General features: G+C 37.2%; 1 protein-coding gene and 1 long non-coding RNA gene across 2 annotated transcripts; one reads left to right on the top strand and one right to left on the bottom strand.

The window, feature by feature from the left end:
- Positions 1-85: 85 nt before the first annotated feature.
- Positions 86-16,363, bottom strand: SPO11 (SPO11 initiator of meiotic double stranded breaks). Its single transcript, XM_049816832.1, has 13 exons — positions 16,266-16,363; positions 13,602-13,715; positions 10,524-10,612; positions 9,811-9,877; positions 9,489-9,597; positions 8,786-8,872; positions 7,070-7,106; positions 6,738-6,847; positions 5,715-5,814; positions 4,364-4,401; positions 2,692-2,768; positions 2,377-2,488; positions 86-1,696 (listed from the first exon to the last, which is right to left on the bottom strand). Exons 1-13 carry the CDS (start codon positions 16,361-16,363, stop codon positions 1,577-1,579), a joined length of 1,158 nt encoding a protein of 385 aa, XP_049672789.1. The 3' UTR covers positions 86-1,576.
- On the top strand, positions 7,602-13,373 carry LOC126045542 (uncharacterized). The gene is made up of 3 exons (XR_007508107.1): positions 7,602-7,668; positions 11,657-12,018; positions 12,450-13,373. It is a non-coding gene; the product is annotated as an uncharacterized LOC126045542 (long non-coding RNA).
- Positions 16,364-21,317: the final 4,954 nt, after the last annotated feature.

Here is a 21,317-nt window from a genome sequence, read left to right as displayed (position 1 = left end):
CGCAGGCGCCGCGGCCGGTGGGGCGGTGGCGGCGCCTGCGCCCTTGGCCAGGCGGGGCGGGAAGGGGCCGGGTGCGGGGAGGCGCAGGGCGGCGCAGGGCGGTGAGGGGCCGCGGGGAGAGGCCGCTCTCTCGGCCGGGAAGAGCGCGGTTGGGAGCGGACACGGTCCTGGTCCTGCTCCGCTCGGCCCGTTGGGGAGCTCCGCGGCGCTGCGGCTAAGGCAAGAGGAAAAGGATTAACGACGGTGCTGTTTCCCTGGGCTGTGTGTGAGGAGCTGGGTGAGCCCAGTAGTGCCGTCTGTGGCGCTGCAGCAGGCGCTGCGGGGAGGGTGGTTTTTTTCCCGACGTGGAGGAGCTGGGGCGGTCGGGCGGGTCCCAGCACCTTCAGCTCCCCTGGGGCGTCGGGGTGGCGCCGGGTGGGACGGCGAGGGGAGACGGCACCTGTGGAGGCCGCGGGAGCGTTAGCCTCTGGTAGGGTTCCGAAGTCTCGCCTGTTCTCGTGAATTAAATAAAGCCTCGCTTAGGGCCAGCCGTAGGAGCTCTCTGCTCCCCAGCCCTACGTTAGGCCCCGGCGCCATCGCCCCTGCTGATGGAAAAGCCCTGTCCTCGTTCTGGATGTAGGTTGTTTGTGCACCTGGACGCTAGAAATTACTAGTAGGTAGAAACGGTGCTACGGTGCAGTAAAGAAAAAAGAACCTTAATTCCTTTTGAATTTACTACTGGTGGGACAGTAGTAGAAAAACCCAACTAGATAAGTCTGCTGAAAGTACTGTCTCTCAGACCCTTGCTGATGACTGTGTACACCAATTTTGGAAGTATTTTCCACGCAGTCAGTCTGGTTTCCTCATGTCAAATTTGTTGTACGCTTTAATCGCCACAGTTTCTTGCTCCTTTTTACTGTTTTAGAGCCAACTAAGTAAAGAGAATGAACAAGAGATTCTGTTATGATGTGCATCATTAACAGGCTTGTTTATTAAACTCTTAATCAGTAACATCTGCTTGCTTACTTGTTCACTGAAGACAAATAGTAATTTGGTTGCTGGAACATTTATAGCTGCTTGAGACATGCAGTAATGAAGAATTATCTCTGACTTTTCGGTCTGAATTTACAGTGAACACAGCATGCCACAATGCTGTACTTAAAATGATTTCCAAAAGGAGGCATGTGCAATAAATTGTTAATGAAGTCTTTTACTCTCTTCAGAAATAAAAAGGTTGGTACAGCATCATCTTGTGCTTTAAGACAGAATGAAAAGCAATTCCTTGACACGCTTTTTAACTTAACATTTTCTGGCCAGAAAGAACATATCTCATTATTTTTTTATGTGTGTACCATCTCATTTGGCATTGTTACACTGCAGAAGCCACAGAATTGAAGCAACAGTATTCTGTAAAAGAACTGTAATTTGTCTTATGGTTTGAAAGAGGAAAAAGAGATAATGATAATCTACATACAATACAGTGATAAAGAAACCTAACAAGAAGGTGAAGCATACTCCTCTGTCTCTGCATTTTTTCTAAGAGCAGTCAACAAAATAAATCAATATCAAGAAAAACATTTCATTTGCAAACAAGCGTTCATAGCCATCCACCAAATTGCAGTTTGTTTGGTAAATAGACTCTGGAAAGGTAATCTGATGAAAGAGAAGTTAAAACTTGAATTTCAGCCTTCAGTTTAGATGCTGCCATAATTTCCAGCTAAAAAAAAAGAACAAATTAATGTGTGATGCTGTAATAGCCTGATCCAGGCTTAGGTGATTATTTAAGTAAGAATTACACTTGTTGGATGTGCATGTAGAACTGTAGAGTTAGTATTACTAGAAATGGTGCTGCAAAATCCCTGTCACTGAGCTGAGATGAATTTTATTGTATGTTTATGTGTTCTCTAGTGTGTACCTCACAGTGACATAAACAATTTGTAAGATGAGTATAAACAGGAAGGAGAAGGTACACGCTACCTTTTCTTCCTTTCTAACCATTTTAGACAATATATGCCTGCATTGAAATATATGCTTTAAAAGCTACAGGCACAATTAGGTCTAGTACTAAGTAACTGCTGTAAGCATTCCCCTGCTTGTAAAGATGTAATATATTCTGTAATACTTAGGAAAGCAGTAAAGTCCCATGGGATCATTGGATGACTAATGGCAGGAAGGCTTAAAATGCTGCCAGTTCTGGCCTGTGAGCCATTGAGGCCCACAGATTCAGAGACACATCCCAGGGCATGGGCTTTCTCAATCTTGCCTTCTTGTAGGGCTGCAAAACCTTACTGGTTCTGCCCTACTAAGAGTGTGTCATCATAATGAGGAACAGAATTGTGGACGATAGGATTTGTCCTGCGGGGAGTAAGAAATAGGAAACAACAGGTTTATACATACTTCTTTTTTCCACATTGGCTGACAAGCAATGTAAGGTCTCTTTTGTATACTTGCTAACTTATTTTGATCTTGCTTTGTAAATGGAATCAGGACATCTTTGCGTATATTTAATCTGAAAAGAAAATAAAGTTGTTAAGTTTTCTCATATACTTAAAAAATATTTATTCCAACTTCTTTCTTTATATTAAGCAAAAATAATGTATGAAAAGAATAATGGACTTAAATGTCAGTTGTGTTTTTGTGCATTAAGTCAGACTGCATTTTCTGTCTGTGAAACAGAATAATTCTTCTGTTTCTTTTGGGGAAGTAACTAACCTCTCAAGATCAGATGGAAGGAGACCAAGCCACTTTATAGATGGAACGGTGAGATGATGGGCCTCAAAAGACATTGACTAAAATAAGAAAGGTCAGCCGTTACATTCAGTGACTTGTAGTTTAAATTATTTGAGATATATGCCTTCCGAGGACATGGTCAGGTTTTATTACAAAGATAATTAGGTATTTTTACTATCAGAATGGTATAGGAGAACATAGTGCAACTGAAGCTTACCATATCCCCTTGCTGGAAACCGTCCCTTTGCTAAGATTTGTGCCCTTCAGCCTGTGACATTCTAGACTAGTCCAGTTTAGGCTGGTCTAGTCCAAATGGTTTTATTTTTTTACAGTCAATATGAGTATGACTGTCAAAAAAGAAATTAAGCTGGGAGGAGCAATGACAATCAAATCTGGAAATTTCAGATATTTTCTGCTGGAAAGCACCATATCATATAAAAACAGCCCGAACAAAGGTTCATCTGGTCCAGCATCATGGCTACAGTAAATATCTTAGGGAAAAAGTGTAAAAACAAATAAGCAATTAATGATACTTTTCAGAATACTCCCCCTGCTCCCAACGGTTTGTGACTCCAACATTCTGAGCCAGAAGTGGTGGTGGTGTAATACTTGATTTTGTCAGGTTGCTTTTAGAATCCATGAAAACTTTTGTCATCTACAGCACCCTACAGCAAAGTATCACAGTTAAATTACATGTTGTATAAAGGAATACTTCCATTGTTTGTAATGAACTTGACATATTCTAGTTTCGTTTGATACACCTGTTGCTCTAACTGAACAAAATAGACTTTCAAAGGAACCTGACAATTTAATTTGATCCTGAAGACAGTCTTTTATCAGTTTACACACCTTTGTAGGAGAGCTGAAGGTGTGACAGATCACCTGAAAACTTGGGAATTCTGTCTCCCTGGATCTCCTTGAGGCATATGTTAGGACATATATTTGAAGTCTGACATCATCGATATCTGACAGTTTTCTGAAGTTCATTTTATTTGTTGTTGGTTTTTTGTTTGTTTGGTTTTTACTTTGGATGTTCTTTCTCTATTGCTCTACTGAACAGTTCACCCACCTGCTCCTGCCCTCTGCCTTCACCTTAGTCTGCCTGTCTTCCATATTGTCTCCCTGTATGTCATCTTTTAGCAATGTGATATAATAATGCCTTCTGGTTCCCTTTTCCTCTTCTTCCATAATGTTCCACACTAACACATGTATCCATAAGCAAATTCTCACCCCAGAACAAAACCTTTACCAACATAACATGATTTTGCAGAGAATCAGCCATTTCACAAGTTATGTCCTTCTCCTCCCAAGATCCCTTCCAGCCTTCATTTCTCTTCTAAGGTAGAAACAAAGCAAAATTGAGAACACTTTTCTATTTGGACTGCCTGAAAACTGCCTGTGCAGCAGGGAAAAACTGTGAAATATAGTAAATGAAACACCTGTCATTGTTATCCAGTTTCTTTTTGTTGCAGGAAAAAGCCATTTCTGCAAATACACAGGGCCTAAAAACTGTGTCTTTGTGTTGAAACAAAATGATAGTAAAAAGAAAAAAAAAGGCAGTAACTGTTCTAACAAAGGCTATAACATTTCATACATTCCAGCTTCAAGGCTGGGCTACAAAACAATGAATCTCAAGTAGAAAAATTATACTCACCACAGATCCATATTTGTAGATGCACATTATTTCTACACCTAGGTTGCAGAATACCAAATGTCAAGTGTCTGTTTATCTGCACACTGGGCATGTTTAAGAAGACTGCATTAAGAATTCAGTTTTATGGCATAACAGTTTATGGCTTTATGGTTAGTGAGGTTCTTTATAGTTTACAATTATTTTTAGAGAATGTCAAAATAATCAGAATTTTATTTAGCATAATATGTCACCTTTATATGTGAAATGTTTCACGCTGTCTGTGCATAGTCAATTCAAAACCAAGGATAATCGGCTCTTGCACGTTGTCCAACATCTATCATCTTTATCCTCTGTAGTCTGTATGTCTTAATACTACTGCTTTGAGCAGCTGCTTCTCATTTTGCAGCAATCTCCCTAATTTCAGGTGGGATCAGTGTAGATACATAAGAGATTTTCTACATTTTGTGTACGTGAATTCAGGTTCTGAATTCAAACTAAGGCATACACACTCAAATACACAGAATCCCTCATAAAATGAGGACAATTTCAGACCTGCGACTGATGTAATAGAATAGCACATCCAGAATGTGATGGACTTGGTTTACGATTAACTTTATTCCTGCTGTCATCAGACTTGTAGTTTCTAGCTTTCACTACTGTAAACTATTGATGTGAGTGCTGAATTATTAATATAAATGTATGTTAACTACTTTAAAACCAATAAAAGACTCCCTTCGCTCAAACATACTATTTTCTTCATGTTTGTCTGGCCTAAGGATCATAATGTAGTTAAAATTTTTGCTTTATACAAAACTGAGCAACGTTTACAAAAGTTCCTGTTATTTCCTTTTATTTCACAAAAGGAATAGCATGGCCAACAGCTGGAATTCTTGACAGAGCAACATTTTCAATGGTATTTAACTCTGTAAAGATACAGCTAGGACCTCCTGAAGTGGTCAAGTGCCTAACTCCCGTTAAAATCAGTGGAATCAGGCAATGGATCATAAAATGCCATTATCCTTATCCTCATTTTCAGGCAGACAGGTACTTTCAAAATCTAGCTCTATGCTGAGTTAAGAGTTCTATAATTTACCTTTTTTTATTTTTTTTTAGGTACAATGTAAGAGTCTTACTAATACCTCAAAGCACAAAAAATCATCACAGAGGGTAAGGGTATATTCAATGGGGATGTAAAGCCAGTACTGATGTTTCAGTTAAACTCATTCTGTACTCCTACATACATTCTGCATAAATCAAGAACCTTCCGATGGTGTTGGATCTCTGTGCTCTGCATACCTTCCCATAAAAGTGAGAAAGACATTCTAAATAAATTTTGCTTTCCTTTTATGTCATTGAACCTCTACACATTTACCATGTGGATCTGCATCCATAAGGGTGAAAATAGGAATTTGAAAAGAATCCCACAGCTTTCTGACCAAAAGTCGTGTGTTAAGATCTGGTACGCCTCTTCCCTAAGGAAATAAAATAAAAGCAGACAGTTTTAAATTCATTAAAACAACATCTGGCTACATATGTGTTTACATTTGTCATTTAAAAGCAAGCAAACAAACAAAATGTTGGCAGAAATATTTCTCCAGCAGCTATTTCGCAGGGAAAGTTCTATGCTCCTCTTTTGGCTCTGTGAGGAGCGAAGGAGGACCGGGCTGGGATGCAGGGCAGCCGATGTTCTGGATTACAGGCACTATAGAAGTATCATACAGTCCTCTATTTAAGGAGTTAGTTTGTAAGGTCTGGGAGTTGATGTATAGATGTACCCTGATATCTGTATAAGCTGGTGTAAGAAGGCCACTTTTTTCTTGTCAAAAATATTTATGGCACTAATGAAACAGTGTGAACCAAGTTCTTGCTATGACTGACTACAGCTGGACAATATGTGGCATAGTATATAAATGCTTATCTCTCTTTGGTGTAGGGATATGGTTTTTCCTCATTGTGGGCCAAATTTGTCCCAGAACAAGTAGGTATGCATATTCCATTTACACATTCTTATTAATTTTCTAGGTTTCATAGCTCTTTCAGTACATTCCAAAATCAACCAATTCTGTTTCATTTGGGTTTGCTAAACCTAGGATCCTGAAGGACAAAAGGTTACTCAACAGTTAAGCCTTTCTGAGACTGAGTGGGGCAGCTACTTTGCAGCAGCACACGAAGTTGATAAGCTACCAAGCTCTAAGGAGATGTTTGGAGGAAATAAGACTTTAGAATGTGCATTTTGTTTTTCTATGAGGCTAATAAAATTTAAAAAAATATTGTTAGACATGTTTCATATTAATTTTATTATGGTCTTTTGGCCAAGTTTGAGCACCACTACAATGCTGAAGTATTATATAAATTCTTATGTCTAGCTAGACGATATGAAATGTAAGATGCATACCGTAATCATTATACATGGGGACAATTTATTGCAGAAGTCATCATCCAGGAGTCTCTGAAAAGTTGCATCTTTTTCTACAATTAACATAAATTTGGCATGTGAGATTAAATCTTTTCTGTTAAGGCTAGCTGCATGTAAAATGATCCATCACACCAATCAATTAAAATGAAATGCTCTAAAGTACCTGTTCTGGAGCCAAAAGCAGTGTTCATGACTCAACTTCAGAGCCAACAAGCAAAGAAAAAATTACCAGAACATTGTTTAACTTGGAATATTCTTTGTTTTTACTTTATTTTTTCAGTCTGCAATGAGAGTTCTTGCGCAAAGGATACTTTTAATTCCTTGAACATTAGATGGCACAGTGACTGCCTAAAACAACAAAAATGAGATTAATCATTTTAAATAGAGAAAATGATATATTTTAAAATAACAACATTAGGTAATGAAGGACACAATTACATCCTGAAACAACCATTCATCTTCTATATACAAGATCAATCTTGACATTTTCACCTCTTTATAAGCGTATTCAACCATTCATATCCTGCTCTATTGTATGGTTGTGTAGGAGTCCTCCTGTAATAACAAGATGCTTTTCAAAAGTGTTTGTGCTACTGTCACGGAAGATTGTTCATCATATGGGCATTACAGAGATAACAATGTCCTGATTAATTTTTTATCTGTCTTAGCCAGAAAAAAAAGTCACCTGGGTGCGAAGACTGCAAATTTAATACAGGCTTAATGTATGTATTCTTTTTGGAAGACCATTAAATCCTTTCTGTTATTAACCTATAACCTGATTATATAAGTATTTTGGAGCAACAATTTGAAGACATAGTAATGTTTACTTTACACCTTATATTAGGATTGGCTCAATCTGGCAAGCACATGGATGAGAAAACAGGAACTGGAGAAAGAACTTGGCAAAACAGTATGTATATATTGAAGTGTGTGGTCTGTTTTTACTTCTGACTGCTAAATCACCTCTGGTGCCAGGGTGGAACAACTCAACAAATAAAAACATGAAGAGCTGTAGAAGAGCATTAATAACAGGGGACTTTACGCTCTGCTTAAAATACAAAGTATAATAGGCAGCTAAGGTTATCTTTCCATTTTGAAATTACTGACTTCGGCTTACAGTGAACAACACATTTTCCAGGAAATCACGACAACAGTCAGCAAGTCTGAGTTCTGTTCCTGCTTTCATATTCTGTGTGGCTATAGGAAATCTTTCAGGACCAGATTAGTTGAATCTCATCTCCTCAAACCACTTTTGACTCTTGACTCTTATGAAGGTTCGCTTTAGCTCAGCACCACCTTTGATACAATTAGTTGACAATACAAGCCTTCTAATGTCTGTAATTCCTGTATAAGTGATAATCCTGAGACCAGACAGCCTGGTATTATACACCTTTGGTTGTACAGTGCTGGGCACATGAAGACAATATCAACTCTTATGCTGAAGGATTATCATCATTAAACTTCTGTAAATGAGAACATAATTTTGGTCCAGAAAGAGGTTTCCTTCTCTAATTACAGAGGCTCAGTTCAGGCTTTCATCTGTGCTGCTGCTACTAGAGGAGTATCCCCAGTGTGGCAGAAGCTCATTGAGGACCATATGAGTATGTTAGCTCAAGCTGTAAGACTTGTTTTCTTACTCTGCCAGAATTCGATCTGTTGTGACAGAAACAAAGTACGTTCAGAGTGCCCGGGATTCTTTGATTCAGAGCACTTATTTGACAGAACATTGTAATATAAAGCCTAAGATACCCAGCATAAATGCCTTCCTCTGCAAGGCTCCCATGGTAGAAGGTAGTGCTAAAAAACATATCCGAAGGTTATATTCCTGGTGAGTATATAGCTGAGCTTCAGAATTGCAATACAGTTGAGCAACACTTTTTCTCTCTCTTTTTTCACCCAGGTTGTAATGTCTCTATTTGCCACAAGCACGGGTCTGTATAATAATAAGTAACCTGGGCTACAAGAAGCGCAGGATATCATGCAAAGTTAGATGCTATGAATTACTGTTACTGTTTTATAATACATACTGTTGCACTGCAGGTACAATTCACTTTTGTACCATCTTCCTCAGTGTAACTTAAATTACCAGCAACAAAACCTTTAGTTGTAGACAGCTGAAAAAAATAGTAAGTTGTATACATAAACTGGAAGTTACATGCTGTTATGTTACTATACTGCACAGGCAAAAACTTCTGAAACTTCTGAAAAAAATTCTGACTGGTAATAAGCAGTTACTGACTGCCATCAACCTTTTGAACACTAAGCAATGTTGTTGTCATCGTGGACGTAAAGGCATACAGTAAATTATGTTAACAACTGCATTTTTAGATACAAAGGAATTCTTGTAAGGCATGAGATACATCTCTGACATACTTTAAATCTTCATTTAACCCCCAAGTTAGCAAATCATTTGAGTACAAATTGCTAAACAGATGTCTTGCACTCTGAATTTTAAACACTGCCTTCATGAAATAATAGCAAAAGGCCCTGTGATTTTAGCTGGCAGTTTGTCCCAAACTCTTTGGATCAAGGAAATTAAGAATTTTCTCTGAAGAAAGAAACCTTTCGAGTGCTATGATAAAGCCATAATTAGGTTTCATTTGCACAAATTACATTTTTTATTTACCTATGTATTTCCTACTGATAACTTTTCTTGATATTTCACCTTTCAGTTCAATTTATATGATTTGGAAATAATAATAATAAAAACATTCACAACAAGCCACTTACTATATGTAGACTTCTCCGAGGTATCTTAAGCATGCAAGAAATGTCATTGATTATATTGTCCACAACACTTTGGCTACCAAACAGTAGTGTATCTGAATAATATATATCTCTATCAAGACAAAATATTGTATTTTTAATTATAATACTGAAATAGCTGTAGGCTCATAAGAATTTTATAGAGGGCATGGATAATCAGATCAACCTAAAACATTTTATGTACAGGAATCCATTATCCCACAGGTTTGCTTCCTACAGGCATTTTTTCACAATAACATTCTTAAAATACAACTTTATTTGAAATTACAGAAATGTAGTATGTTACCTTTTAGTTGCATAAGTATTGCTCTGCACCATCTTATAGATCATAGATAATATTTTGAGCATCAGAGCTGAAAAAATACATTTTACAAAATATTTTATCCATTTTCAGAAATGCATATACAATAATTTGTCTTGATATTGACCCATGTTTGTGTGTCATAAAATAAAACTTTGAAACATATATTTTAATGTGCTGTGAAAATACAGAGAGACTGTACTAATCAATAGACTAAATAATTTCTAGCACAATTAGAAAAAATATGATGGAGTTAAGTGAGGGAATGTATGCCCTGCTGTCCGGGCCAAGAAATTAAATGGCTGAGTTAGAAAAAGAAATTAGCTTATTGTCTGTATTCCAAGATTCCTTTACTAGCTAGCTTTTTGAAGAAGGGTGATATTTTTACATTAAGACCTTTTGAATATGCCTTCAGCTGATATTCATTCAGGGAGGGTAGAAACTGTAAGAATGCTGTATTAATTTCACTATCACTCACTATAATTCAATAGAGAAGAGAAAAGCTTGGAGGGCTGGTCATAATATCAGGTTATATGAGCCATACACTTCTAAATCACAGTGCATAATACTTTTTTATGGTTTGGTTGGGTTTTTTTGTTTGTTTGTTTGGGTTGGGTTGGATTGGGTTTTTTTTACAAAGTTTTGAACTAAAATACAAGAAGAAACAAGAATTCTGCTTTTGGACATTTTTAACTTACCAAATTTTGGTGCTGATCTAGGGCAGTCACTTCTTATTTGTTTTGTAGTACAATGTGGTATCATCTGTAGACCTACAGAATCTTTAAATCTGATACATTGCAAACAAATACAATAAAACTGTAAAAGTATTGAGTTGTTCTCTGCAAGCTAATTCAGACTCACATCCCTTTCCTCTCATCAAATATGCTAGTGCTATTTTCAGACTCAGTATAGAAACGATCAGCTTGGGTGTAGTTGGAATGGCCAAAGGAGAAAGGCAAGCAGCATTCATCATCTGCTAAAATGACCCATTCAAAAACACTACTGAACTGCCCCTCATCTGATCATTGGCTTCAAAACATGAAAGAGTTTCTCAAGACGATGCTTCAAGACTGAATTTAAGCCTAAAATACATGTTTCCAGACAAAAGTAGAGACCAGAAAAATATTTCATACATGTTCATAACAGTTAATATATCAGCATCAATTATTATTTAGCATTAATATAAAGGAATAAATGACAGGAAAAAATATGAATCATTAATAGAATACAAATCAAGTCTGACACAGTGACCTTCTGATGTAGAATGTATGAAAAAGTGTTATTATTTCATATTACAAGAATACTATCTAATTTATGCCCTTAAATTATTATTGGAATAACTCAGTTATATTCCATCATTAACTTTTGGAAACAAAAATGTGGTCCATCTTATTCTCTAAACAGTTGTTTAATCTAAACGAGCTCTACCATTTCATGCTCCACCATTTCATGTCTGAAGGTGCACATATCACCAAAAGAATCAGTTATTTTCTTAAGGACACCTCATTATTTTACTTAAAATTTTTTTAATACCTTATGACATGACAGTTCTGTCTTTAAAGAATGATCTTTCATTTCAGAGTTTTATGTACTTTTAAAAAAGTATTGGTGGTAAAATGACTATAATTTTATCTAAACCCACATAAAGTTTCTAAATTTCTTTGTCAGAGGTTTTGCTCTGTGCATCCTTTGGGTGGCAGAACACACCGTGGTGCACACATGTAAAGTGACAATAACAAACAGCAGTGGAGCATCTGCCTGCCAGCTTTAAAGTAACTTTCTTGCCTTTGTCCTGCAACATGTAAAAGTTATTTGTGCTTTTCAATTGCAGACTCCCTACATTATAACTGCACGGGACGAAAACAGTAATCAACACTTTGCTGGATTGCTCTCTCAGGTTAAATAAGGAACACTCCTTTCAGTGTGCTGAAGAACCTGATCAATGCAGCTTCCACAGATATTTCACAAGGGCAACTGCAAACTGGCACTAGATCAGACATCCAGCAATTCTTCCTAGGATTGTGTTTACCCCAGCAGAGTAATTTTCTATAAAATCTTCTTTCTACTACTGGGAAATTTTTTTATTTTTTTTTTTTTTTCCTTTTTCTTTTTTCTGGAAAGATACAGCCAGACAATGGAAACTGACTGTACTAATTCAGGCCTGGCATTCTCACTGATTGACATCATTCTCAGGTAAATATCTCTCTGGGCACCTACAAATGTTTACAAGGAACATTTCAAACATGAAATCATTCTCTCGTTCTACTAGTTCCTGCCCAGCGGATTCCAGCTATGTAGATTAGGTATTAAAAGGCTGCCTAAAAAAGAAAAAAAAATGTTCCACTGACTATATTTTCTTCCATTCATTTTATGTTTTGGCATTCTGTTTTTACTTTTATTTGTCTATTTTTATTTTAATCTTCTTAAACTGGGATATGGTCACTATTCAATGAAAATGCATATCATAGATTACATTTCTCCACCATAAATAATGGTTCAGCTTTTTTTTAATGTGATTGATGAGTCTTATTTTTAACATACTGTGATGTTAACTTGTTTTAATTTGAACATTTTCCCCCCTATGTGTTCTGGTGGCAAATAACATCTCACATTTGTTTTTCTAGCCTGGAATGCCATTTCCCTGAAGATTGCCAAAAACTGCAAAACTTTGTTACAGTATTTTAATTTTACAGACAACTGAGTGAAACATTTTTGTCAAACTATCAAGACACAAACCATTGAATTCCCTGGGACATACAAGCCTTTCAGTTAACTGGTTACCTTCAGTCCCCTCAGGTTTTCTGATTGACAGAAATTTAATGTTCTCATTAAATGAATATTCCACCAAAGTGTTACATGTGGAAGGTTTGCTATGCTTCCTCAAATGTTGGTAACGTGTCCACTTATGAGCATCTCTGCAATCTTATCAATCTAAATATCCTTTAACCCACTGATGTCCAAAGCTATTACAAGGCAAGAAATAGATTTGTGTCTTCCTTTATACTTCTGCTTCTGTATTATAGAAAGCAATTAATCTCTCAGTTTCAGGTGTTTTCAGTTTAAATGAGCTCCTTGGAAAAATACTGTTGCACAAGGAACTTCTACAAATTACAAAAATGTGTTATGAAGGAGGACAGGTTGCTTTTTCTCTGATCCTGTCTAGATAAGCTGGCATAAGACCTGAAATTTAGATAACATATTAGAAACTTGGTTTGCTTTATTTGGCTGGTAATGAACTTAGAACACAGCACAGAGGTAAGAAATACATCAGGAAGAGGTGGGATGCATCTTCTCTGAAGAACAAAAAGATAAATTTATCACTATCATTTTAAGAAGCGATACCACAAGGAAAAGAAGAGAAAAAGAAAAGAGGAAGCATAGAAAGGGCATTGGAAGATGAAATTGCTAGTAATTGTTTCCAGCCTAAAACAGATTTTTTCACACTCTAACACAACTTACTATTTCTGGCTTCTACTGCTTCCAGAAAATGATTGTTTATAGGACCTCCCTTTCCTTTCTAACCTCTGTTACGGTAGTTTTACATTCCCCTTTATGCTATGGTCTGCTATTACTTAATACGTGATGCTTGTTCATGCAGAGTGGTTACTAAGCATTACTTTTATTTGTCCATTACTTTTTAAGAAGTCAAATTATTTATTGATTCTAGTACTTATAAAACTATGTATAATTAACTTTTTTGGAAATTACATAATCAAATTTATATTAATGGCATTTCTATTAATATAAGGCAGGACTTTAAAATATGTAATACTTACTCTATGTTCCTCCAATCTGATCTGTTAGCCAGTGTGAGAACAGGTGCTTTCTTTTGGGCCAAGCTTTTAAGTACATCTTGAATAACATTTTCTATTGCTTCAAGAACTTCAGAACTGAAACAAAGAAAATTAATGATAGAGATCACATGATAAAATCTAGTTCTGCTTTGAGTTTTGATCATCTACCCCTGCTCCTACAAAAATTATGTAATCCAAAAGTGCTTCAAGGATGCATTTGTTTCAAAACTGTGGAGGAACTCATTTGGTTTTTAATTTTGTTTTGCTCAGTTTCCCTAAAATCTTTGACTTTCCATTCCAGATGCATGACTGAGGACACAATTAAAAGTACATTTCTATTCAATCCTGAAACCATCAAATTTTTCACCAGCTCAACTTTTAGACCAACTGGCTGGTTTGTGACTAATGATTAATGTTTTACTATAAATGATGTAATATTGGCTTTGGCTATGATTTGGGCTAAGTTGTTTTTAAAAGCTGTAAATTTAAAAAATGTTCAAGACTACAAATACTTCCTGTTGTACCATTGCACATTAACCTTTTGATCTGCTGCCCTAAACAAACTGTTAAGTATTTTAATTATATGAAGGCTTAATCTCAACAGATGCACTGTGAAAAGAAAAAAATCTGTATCTTTCACCTAAAAACACAAAGTAACCTCACAGCACATCCCTTACACCAAAACTGTAGGCTGGTTTGAGTGTTATGACAGATGCTTTTTATTTTCATAAGCAATCTGACTCCAACATTTCAGCTGTCCTTAAAATTACAAGTGTACGATATACCATCATAAGTTTAGGTAGGAATTAAAAGAATAGACAAAACTTATTTTATCTCAAAGTTTTATGAGCAAAGTCCAATTCTGTCATTAAGTAATATACTAAGAAAAGATGAGTCAACACCACTGCACACCACACAAGATGAATTACCCCACTGTCCACAAAATCAGCAAGAATGATTTTTAAAACCTAGCTATGAGTCTTCTTAATAATGAAGTGTCATTAAAGCTCTCTTCTATCAGCTGAATGTGTTTCTTCCATTTTGTAGCTCAGCTTCCACTTACTCCTCATTCTGCTGAAACTAGATTATAATTTTTTGAAAGCAATTTCTGGAAAGTATTAACCTTTTATTTTAAAATGTTATGCGTAATAGTATCGGTATAAAAAACCCCTACTAGTATTACTAACATTTTTGTCCTATAATATTAAACCATTCAACAAACACAATGTAAGATTTTTTCTGGTTTTCGGATGAATAAACTTGGACACAGAGAGGCTAATGGCTTTCCAAAGGTAAAACAGTGAAGCATTGGCAGTGCTGATAATACAAGAAGGCCTAGTCATGCAGCCAATATGTAAATTCATTTTCTACTGTATAATAGCTTCATAATCAAGTCCAAGATTCCCTAACTTTCAGACTCATAGTCTCTTCCTCCAAATTAAAATCATACATCTCACTGCCATATCCAAAATAGAAATTCTATTAAGCACAGAGGAAATGGTTGGCTGGTGAGCTAAAGGTATAATGCAGCAAATGGTAAGAGTAAAATAAGTAAGCAAAGCTGACTGTGGTGCAGAGCTCCAACATAACAAAAATTAGATTGTTGAAGACAGTAAAAATATGTATCGGCAGATAGATAAAAGAACAGAAAGGTAGATAGGAAATCTAAACCATGTCATTGCTTTGATACTCATCAATATTTTATGTATTCATTTGGTTCTCTCCACTGTAACTGTCTTAATATTCCAGATGTACTTCAAAGTTTGCTGCAGAATTTGAAAGTCCAGGTTTCTGTTCCAATCCCAGTTTCTCAATTTATTGGCCAACAGGAGTTGTAAATGTGGCAAAATAGGAGGCAGAGGGCAGCAATTCTCTGTGCACCCCCTGCTGAAATTCTATCTCCTTTTGCAGAGATTAACTGAATTTTAATAAGCAAACTTACAATACTGGCCAAGTATGCCTACTTAAAATTCACTCTGGTTTAGCTAACGGTGAAATCTGAGCAGAGAAGGGGTGGGCACTGTATATCTCACAGGGTTTGCCTGCTCATTTCTAACAGGTTGCAGCATGAGTAGATACTTGTTTCTGTATAGTACAAGAAATGGTTTTCAACATGAATAGCATAAAAGATTAATATTATAGCACCTTTAGCAAGCAAACAATATAAATACACAAGAGAAACAGTTACAAATAAAAATCTGCAATGTAATAAACCAACACACTCCAAAACCCAGGACTGTACATTGCTAAAGCCATGCTGTTCTTGTACCCTGCCACAAAGACCAAGAACTCTCCAAGTAATTCCTTTTCTTTTTAAAATACTTTTAAGATGCTCCCCGTCTGTTCTAGCTTCTAAGGCTGATATATTGTGTACAGGAACAGTCTTTAAAAAAATAATGAAAGTTTTTGTGAGTGAAATTCAGTATATTTGTTTTGTCAAGGTTTTCTGTATTTCTGTCTGTACCTACAGATTTTTTGGAGAGGTCTGTGGGAATGGAGATGCTGTTTGTAGTGTGAGAGCCCCTTTGTTTTTGTAGGGGAGCATGTTTTTCAATTTTGCCCAAGCCCATCAGGTGCAGTGGTGGACTACCTACTTAAGTATTACCACAGAAAGAGAGTATGGGTGCTATTTTTCACATCTTTTACCTAGGGACATGGCTCTCATGACCAGACAGACTTGTTTCCCTGAAGCTGGCCTTGTTCCCAGCTGGCACTTCAGTGGAACACACAATGTGGTCCTTCATTACAGTCGGTGCAGACCAATCCAACTTCTCTGGAAGGGATGAAGCCATGTTAAAAAGAGGCAAAAGAGATTACCAAAGAAATTAGAAAAGGCTGTTCTGTATGCTGGATTTGAATCTCATGATCTGAGGTCAAACCATAGGGACAGAAAGAAAAAGCAGAACATTTCTGTAGAAACCAAAGTCAAGGTTTTCCCGCCCTTCCTGACTGACTGACAAAGAGCTTTTCCCGCCCTTTCTAACTGACAGGAGCTTGCCCTGCCCTTCCTGACTGACCAAGGGCTTTTTTCCCGCTCTTCCTGACTGACCAATGGCTTTTCCTGCTCTTGCTGACAGACAGGGGATGGCCCCGCCCACCCTAACTGCCAGGGTCCTTCTCCCGCCCTTCCTGACTGACTGTGTCCTCCGCTGGGAGCTGAACCTCAAAACTGTCGCTGGAGTTGCTGTGCGTGAGCAGACATGTAATCACCAGCTCTGTAGCACCCATATCTCGGGGTCACTGGAATAAATCTGACCAGACTGGCTAAAAAGCGGCCAAATGGCTCATCAATACTTTTTTCATCCTTTCTGAATGACTAGCAATTTTTTTCCCCCCTCAACATCAAATGTCTTTTCCTGACTGTACTTAGTGGCTGGAAGAAAGCTGAAAGCTCCAGTGCAACTCCAGGTGTTGAAAAATCAGCTTCCTTCCCCTAAATGGAATTCAACTTCTATTGATATTAAAGACTTAACACTATTTTTATCATCTGCCTTCAGCATTCTGAAGTTTTAGAATAGACCTCGGATATGTTTTCAAATCTTTCTCAATACATTGTTAAAAACTCGTGTTCTGAACAAACAATAAACCCCCAATTCTAAGAGTCATGAGTCACCAGCTTCCAAGGAAGGCAAGATTTAAGAAAAAAAATGCTAAATTTTGTAAGCTTATGGGTGAACCAGGACTTTTATGATTGACACGGCGTCCTCGGCCAGAGGGCATCACTTCAAAATGGACGATACACAGCCAGAATTTGAAAAGAAGCCCCACATGCGATTATCAGTTTGGTGCATTGCGTACCTTTTGTCTTCAGGTGTTCAGCTTTTCCTACAAAAATTCCTGTCTTCTCTTTCACTTCAGAAAGTTTAAGCTCATCATGATTTTAAAGAGTAAATGCAGTACTTCGGGGAGACCTTGTGAAGGCCGGAAGAGTGCACCAGCGGGTTGCCAGTTCCTGTTCATTGCCGAAACAGCCCCTCTGCAGTTCCCGGTACTACTGGAGCAGAACCGTGTGCTCGGTCCCTTCAGTTTGAGTTTTGAGTGCAGAGGTGAGGGCTCCTTCACTGGCAGCTTGATGGTGAAAAAAAGCAAATCCTAGGAATTTAAACTGCTCTTACCTTTACAGTTATGATAAGCCAAAGCGTATTTTCAAATCCTAACCATGTCAATGTAATTGATTGCCTTAAAGTGATCATTCTGAAAGTGTTAGCAGTTACTTAGGAGATAAATATCTTAAGGCTTGTCCTTTCTAGAGAAAATTTTTTAAAGCCCACTGTTGATAACATCATCTTTTATACACAGCAGTCAGTAATATTGGAAGCTGTGCTGTATCTAGCTCGCTGCCAACAGTGTTTCAAATGTTGCAATGCTTAGACTTGTTAGCAAATTAGATGACATAGTGCTTAAAATGTTGGAGGCAGCTGATTTCTCCTGCTGTTCCATTAGCTACTACCCCTGAACCTCTCTTCTTTGGTACTTGTAAGAGTAAGCAGTGCAAATCCAGCTTGGGTAGGTAATTAAAAAAATCATACATTGATTTATTCATGGAAAACCGCAGGCTATGATGATATGAACACAAGGTGCTTCAATTAACAGAGGCAAGCAAAAGAAAGGGGAATTAATAAATTGAAATTTTCAGATCTTTCATCTTAAGTCTTTGGCCTTTAGGTACCTTGAGATCACTCCGGAAATATTTATGTAAAATCTCTGTAGCTCTTTCCAAGAATTCAACATCAAAATCAACAGATTTTTGTTTGATATAGAACTGACAAAATTATATCATGCCCCTAGCAACAGATTGCAAACAAAACTATATATAACAACTTGTGAGAAACTAATTTAATGACTTGACTCTTCTTCATAGCAGCAAATAGCAACTATAAAAAAGCAAAACCAAAATACTCAATGCTTCACCTGAGTTAACAAAACAGAGATTGAAAAACAAGGAACGGTAACAAAAATTTCCATGCTTCAACCTTCATATTGCAGACATATATGTAAATATATATACACATACATATAACCACATAAACTAGTATCCAGAATATGACCAATGAATGAACTACAATCAATAAATGATCTAGCAGGTTAATTTCCTAAAGCCCTTTTTATTTATTTTTCCCCCCTTTTTAAACTCTGCTTGAAAAAGAACATTAAGAAAAAAAATTGAATGGCAAATACTGATTGCTTTTTATATATATATATATATATAAAAGAAGGAAAATTGTTAGGAAAACAAATAATGAACCATGATTAAATGGCAAGATGGAAAGAAAAATGTGAAAAAAAGCCATGTAACCGATGCAGTTATCTCAGTGTCTGTCTTGCTTCTACAAAGATGTGCAGTAGAGGGCACCACAGATGGCACGGAAAAGAAGATGACTACTTCGAAGCGGTTAAATTTAACACTATGGTTTCAATAATCCTTGATAAAACGAGTATGATAGGTAATAAAGCACTTTCAGATTTGTTCACTTTAAAAGATAGCCTGTTACCAAAAAGTTCCCTTAAGATCGTCTCCTGTTCTAAACATACGCTTTTATCAGGATATTTTTGCAGGAAGCTGTACTATGAAATTGTATGAGCTGTCTGATGCCAATTTCAAAGTCTGTCTGTAACTGCTGAAGAAGAACCTGTCTGGATCAAAACCTGTTGCTATATATTACACAACAAAAGAACTATACAGAAAAAAAAATGTGCATTTATCTTGGTGCCAAGATTTTAAATTGCTGGTTACTGATTTCTCATACATAAATGACTGCATCAGTAGAATAAATACTATATATAAAATATGTAAAAGCATATGTATGCTTTTCCCTTTTCTTCACTGCACACCTTATGAAAAGATCTTTCCTCTTTTAGTATGTAGTTAGTCTCTTACATAAAGTTCACATGATTGCTATGGTAAGTATTTCTCTCCAAGTGGTCTGTCCTTAATTCTTTTAATAGACTGGTGGGCACACCAGTGGACCTGATATGCCTATTTTCAATTAATGTCAAATGGCATGTGAAATCCAGTCTTTCACTTAAACCTAAAAAAAAAAGGGAGACCTCTGTAAAAGGTAGTGATTCTGTGCAAGCAGAATTATTTGGGCCAGTTTGGAGTGTTAAGGAGATAGATGGAGGCTCAAAAACTACAGTAAGAACAGGAAAAAGAAAAAATTCCCACTTATGAGCTTGTTGGGAATATGGCTACTGTGTTCCAGCAAGCTTCAATTTCTTTCCAGCTTCCTTGGTTGTGATCTAGACAATCTTTGGGAGGACACGTTTTGCGAGCCAACAGATTTTACTGTGAATAAGTTAGGACGAAACAGGAGCCAGATCTATCACCTGCCAGTTACATGAAAAGTTACAGATCTTTTTCTAATGAGCAAAGCCCAGTGAAACAGGAGATGAAAAGTCATTCACTGCTAACACCTAACAACTTCAAATGGGATATCTCCTTCCAGCTAACATGGCTGGTTAAAAAAAAACCCCAAAACTAATACATGTTTTCAGTTTACCTAGCTCTGGAGTGACAAACACCTATAAAATATTTATTCTGCAGTGAGCCAAATCACTGTAAGAGGAAGTGTCTTTTGTTACCATCCCTTCTTTTTGTGTCTTATCTTTCAGCCAGAAATAAACTCCAACAGGCCTTTCTTAAAAGGAAAAGTAACTTTCATCTAACCTCTGTTATAGTGATTTTTCAGGTCCAACATTTCCTAATGCTTTTAGGGGCAGTAATGTATATTTGGGTGGCAGGGAAAGACAGGTATTTGAGACAAGGAAACACAAAGTAAATTAAATAAAAAGCATACCTTTTCCCAATTTAGCATAAATGCCACATGCACTCTGGTTCATTGACAATAATTAAGCTGCAAACAGGCAGCATTATGTGACTGAACATTCGAAGACATAATTTTTATATGCTGAGAAGTTTCAGCTTGCCAAATACTATCATAGCCACTATTTCTAATTCCTAAACTGGTCTCACACTAAGACAGAACACTCTTTCAGCCTGATTCTCCCTCTGTAGTCCCAGTTACTGTTTCAGCTTCAAATACTTGCCACAGTTTTAAAATAGGAACTGCAGGCTGTAGGCATATAACCTGCCTGAAATCAATCAATCAATCAATCAATCAATTGTAGCAGCTCTAAGGCTTGGAAAAGTTAGAAGAAAATGAGCATAGGATTTTATATGGGGAAGTTGGGCATTCTACTACTTTTATTATTCTTTTGAAGACCATGTTGTGGAGGAACATAGAGAAAATATTTTGAAACATCCAAGTCTCCATGTATCATTGAATCATAGAATGGTTTGAGTTGGAAGGGACCTCCAAAGGTCATCTAGTTCCAGCCCCCCTGCAATGTGCAGGGACGTCTTCCACTAGATCAGGTTGCTCAGAGCCCCGTCCAACCCGACCTTGAGTGTTTCCAGGGATGAGGCATCTACCGCCTCTCTGGGAAACCTGTACCAGTACATCACCACCCCCATCATAAAAAATTTCTTCCTTAGATCTAGTCTGAATCTACCCTCTTTTAATTTAAAACCACTACCCCTTGTCCTATCGCAACGGGCCCTACTAAAAAGCGTGTCCCCATCTTATAAGCCCCCTTTAGGCACTGGAAGGCTGCTAGAAGGTCTCCCCAGAGCCTTCTCTTCTCCAGGCTGAACAACCCTAACTCTCTCAGCCTTTCCTCATAGGAGAGGTGCTCCAG

The sequence above is a fragment of the Accipiter gentilis genome, chromosome 14, assembly GCF_929443795.1.
Source record: "Accipiter gentilis chromosome 14, bAccGen1.1, whole genome shotgun sequence".
Lineage (NCBI taxonomy): Eukaryota > Metazoa > Chordata > Aves > Accipitriformes > Accipitridae > Astur > Astur gentilis.
Note: the sequence above shows the minus strand (reverse complement) of the source record. Positions and strands in the feature narration are given on the sequence as shown.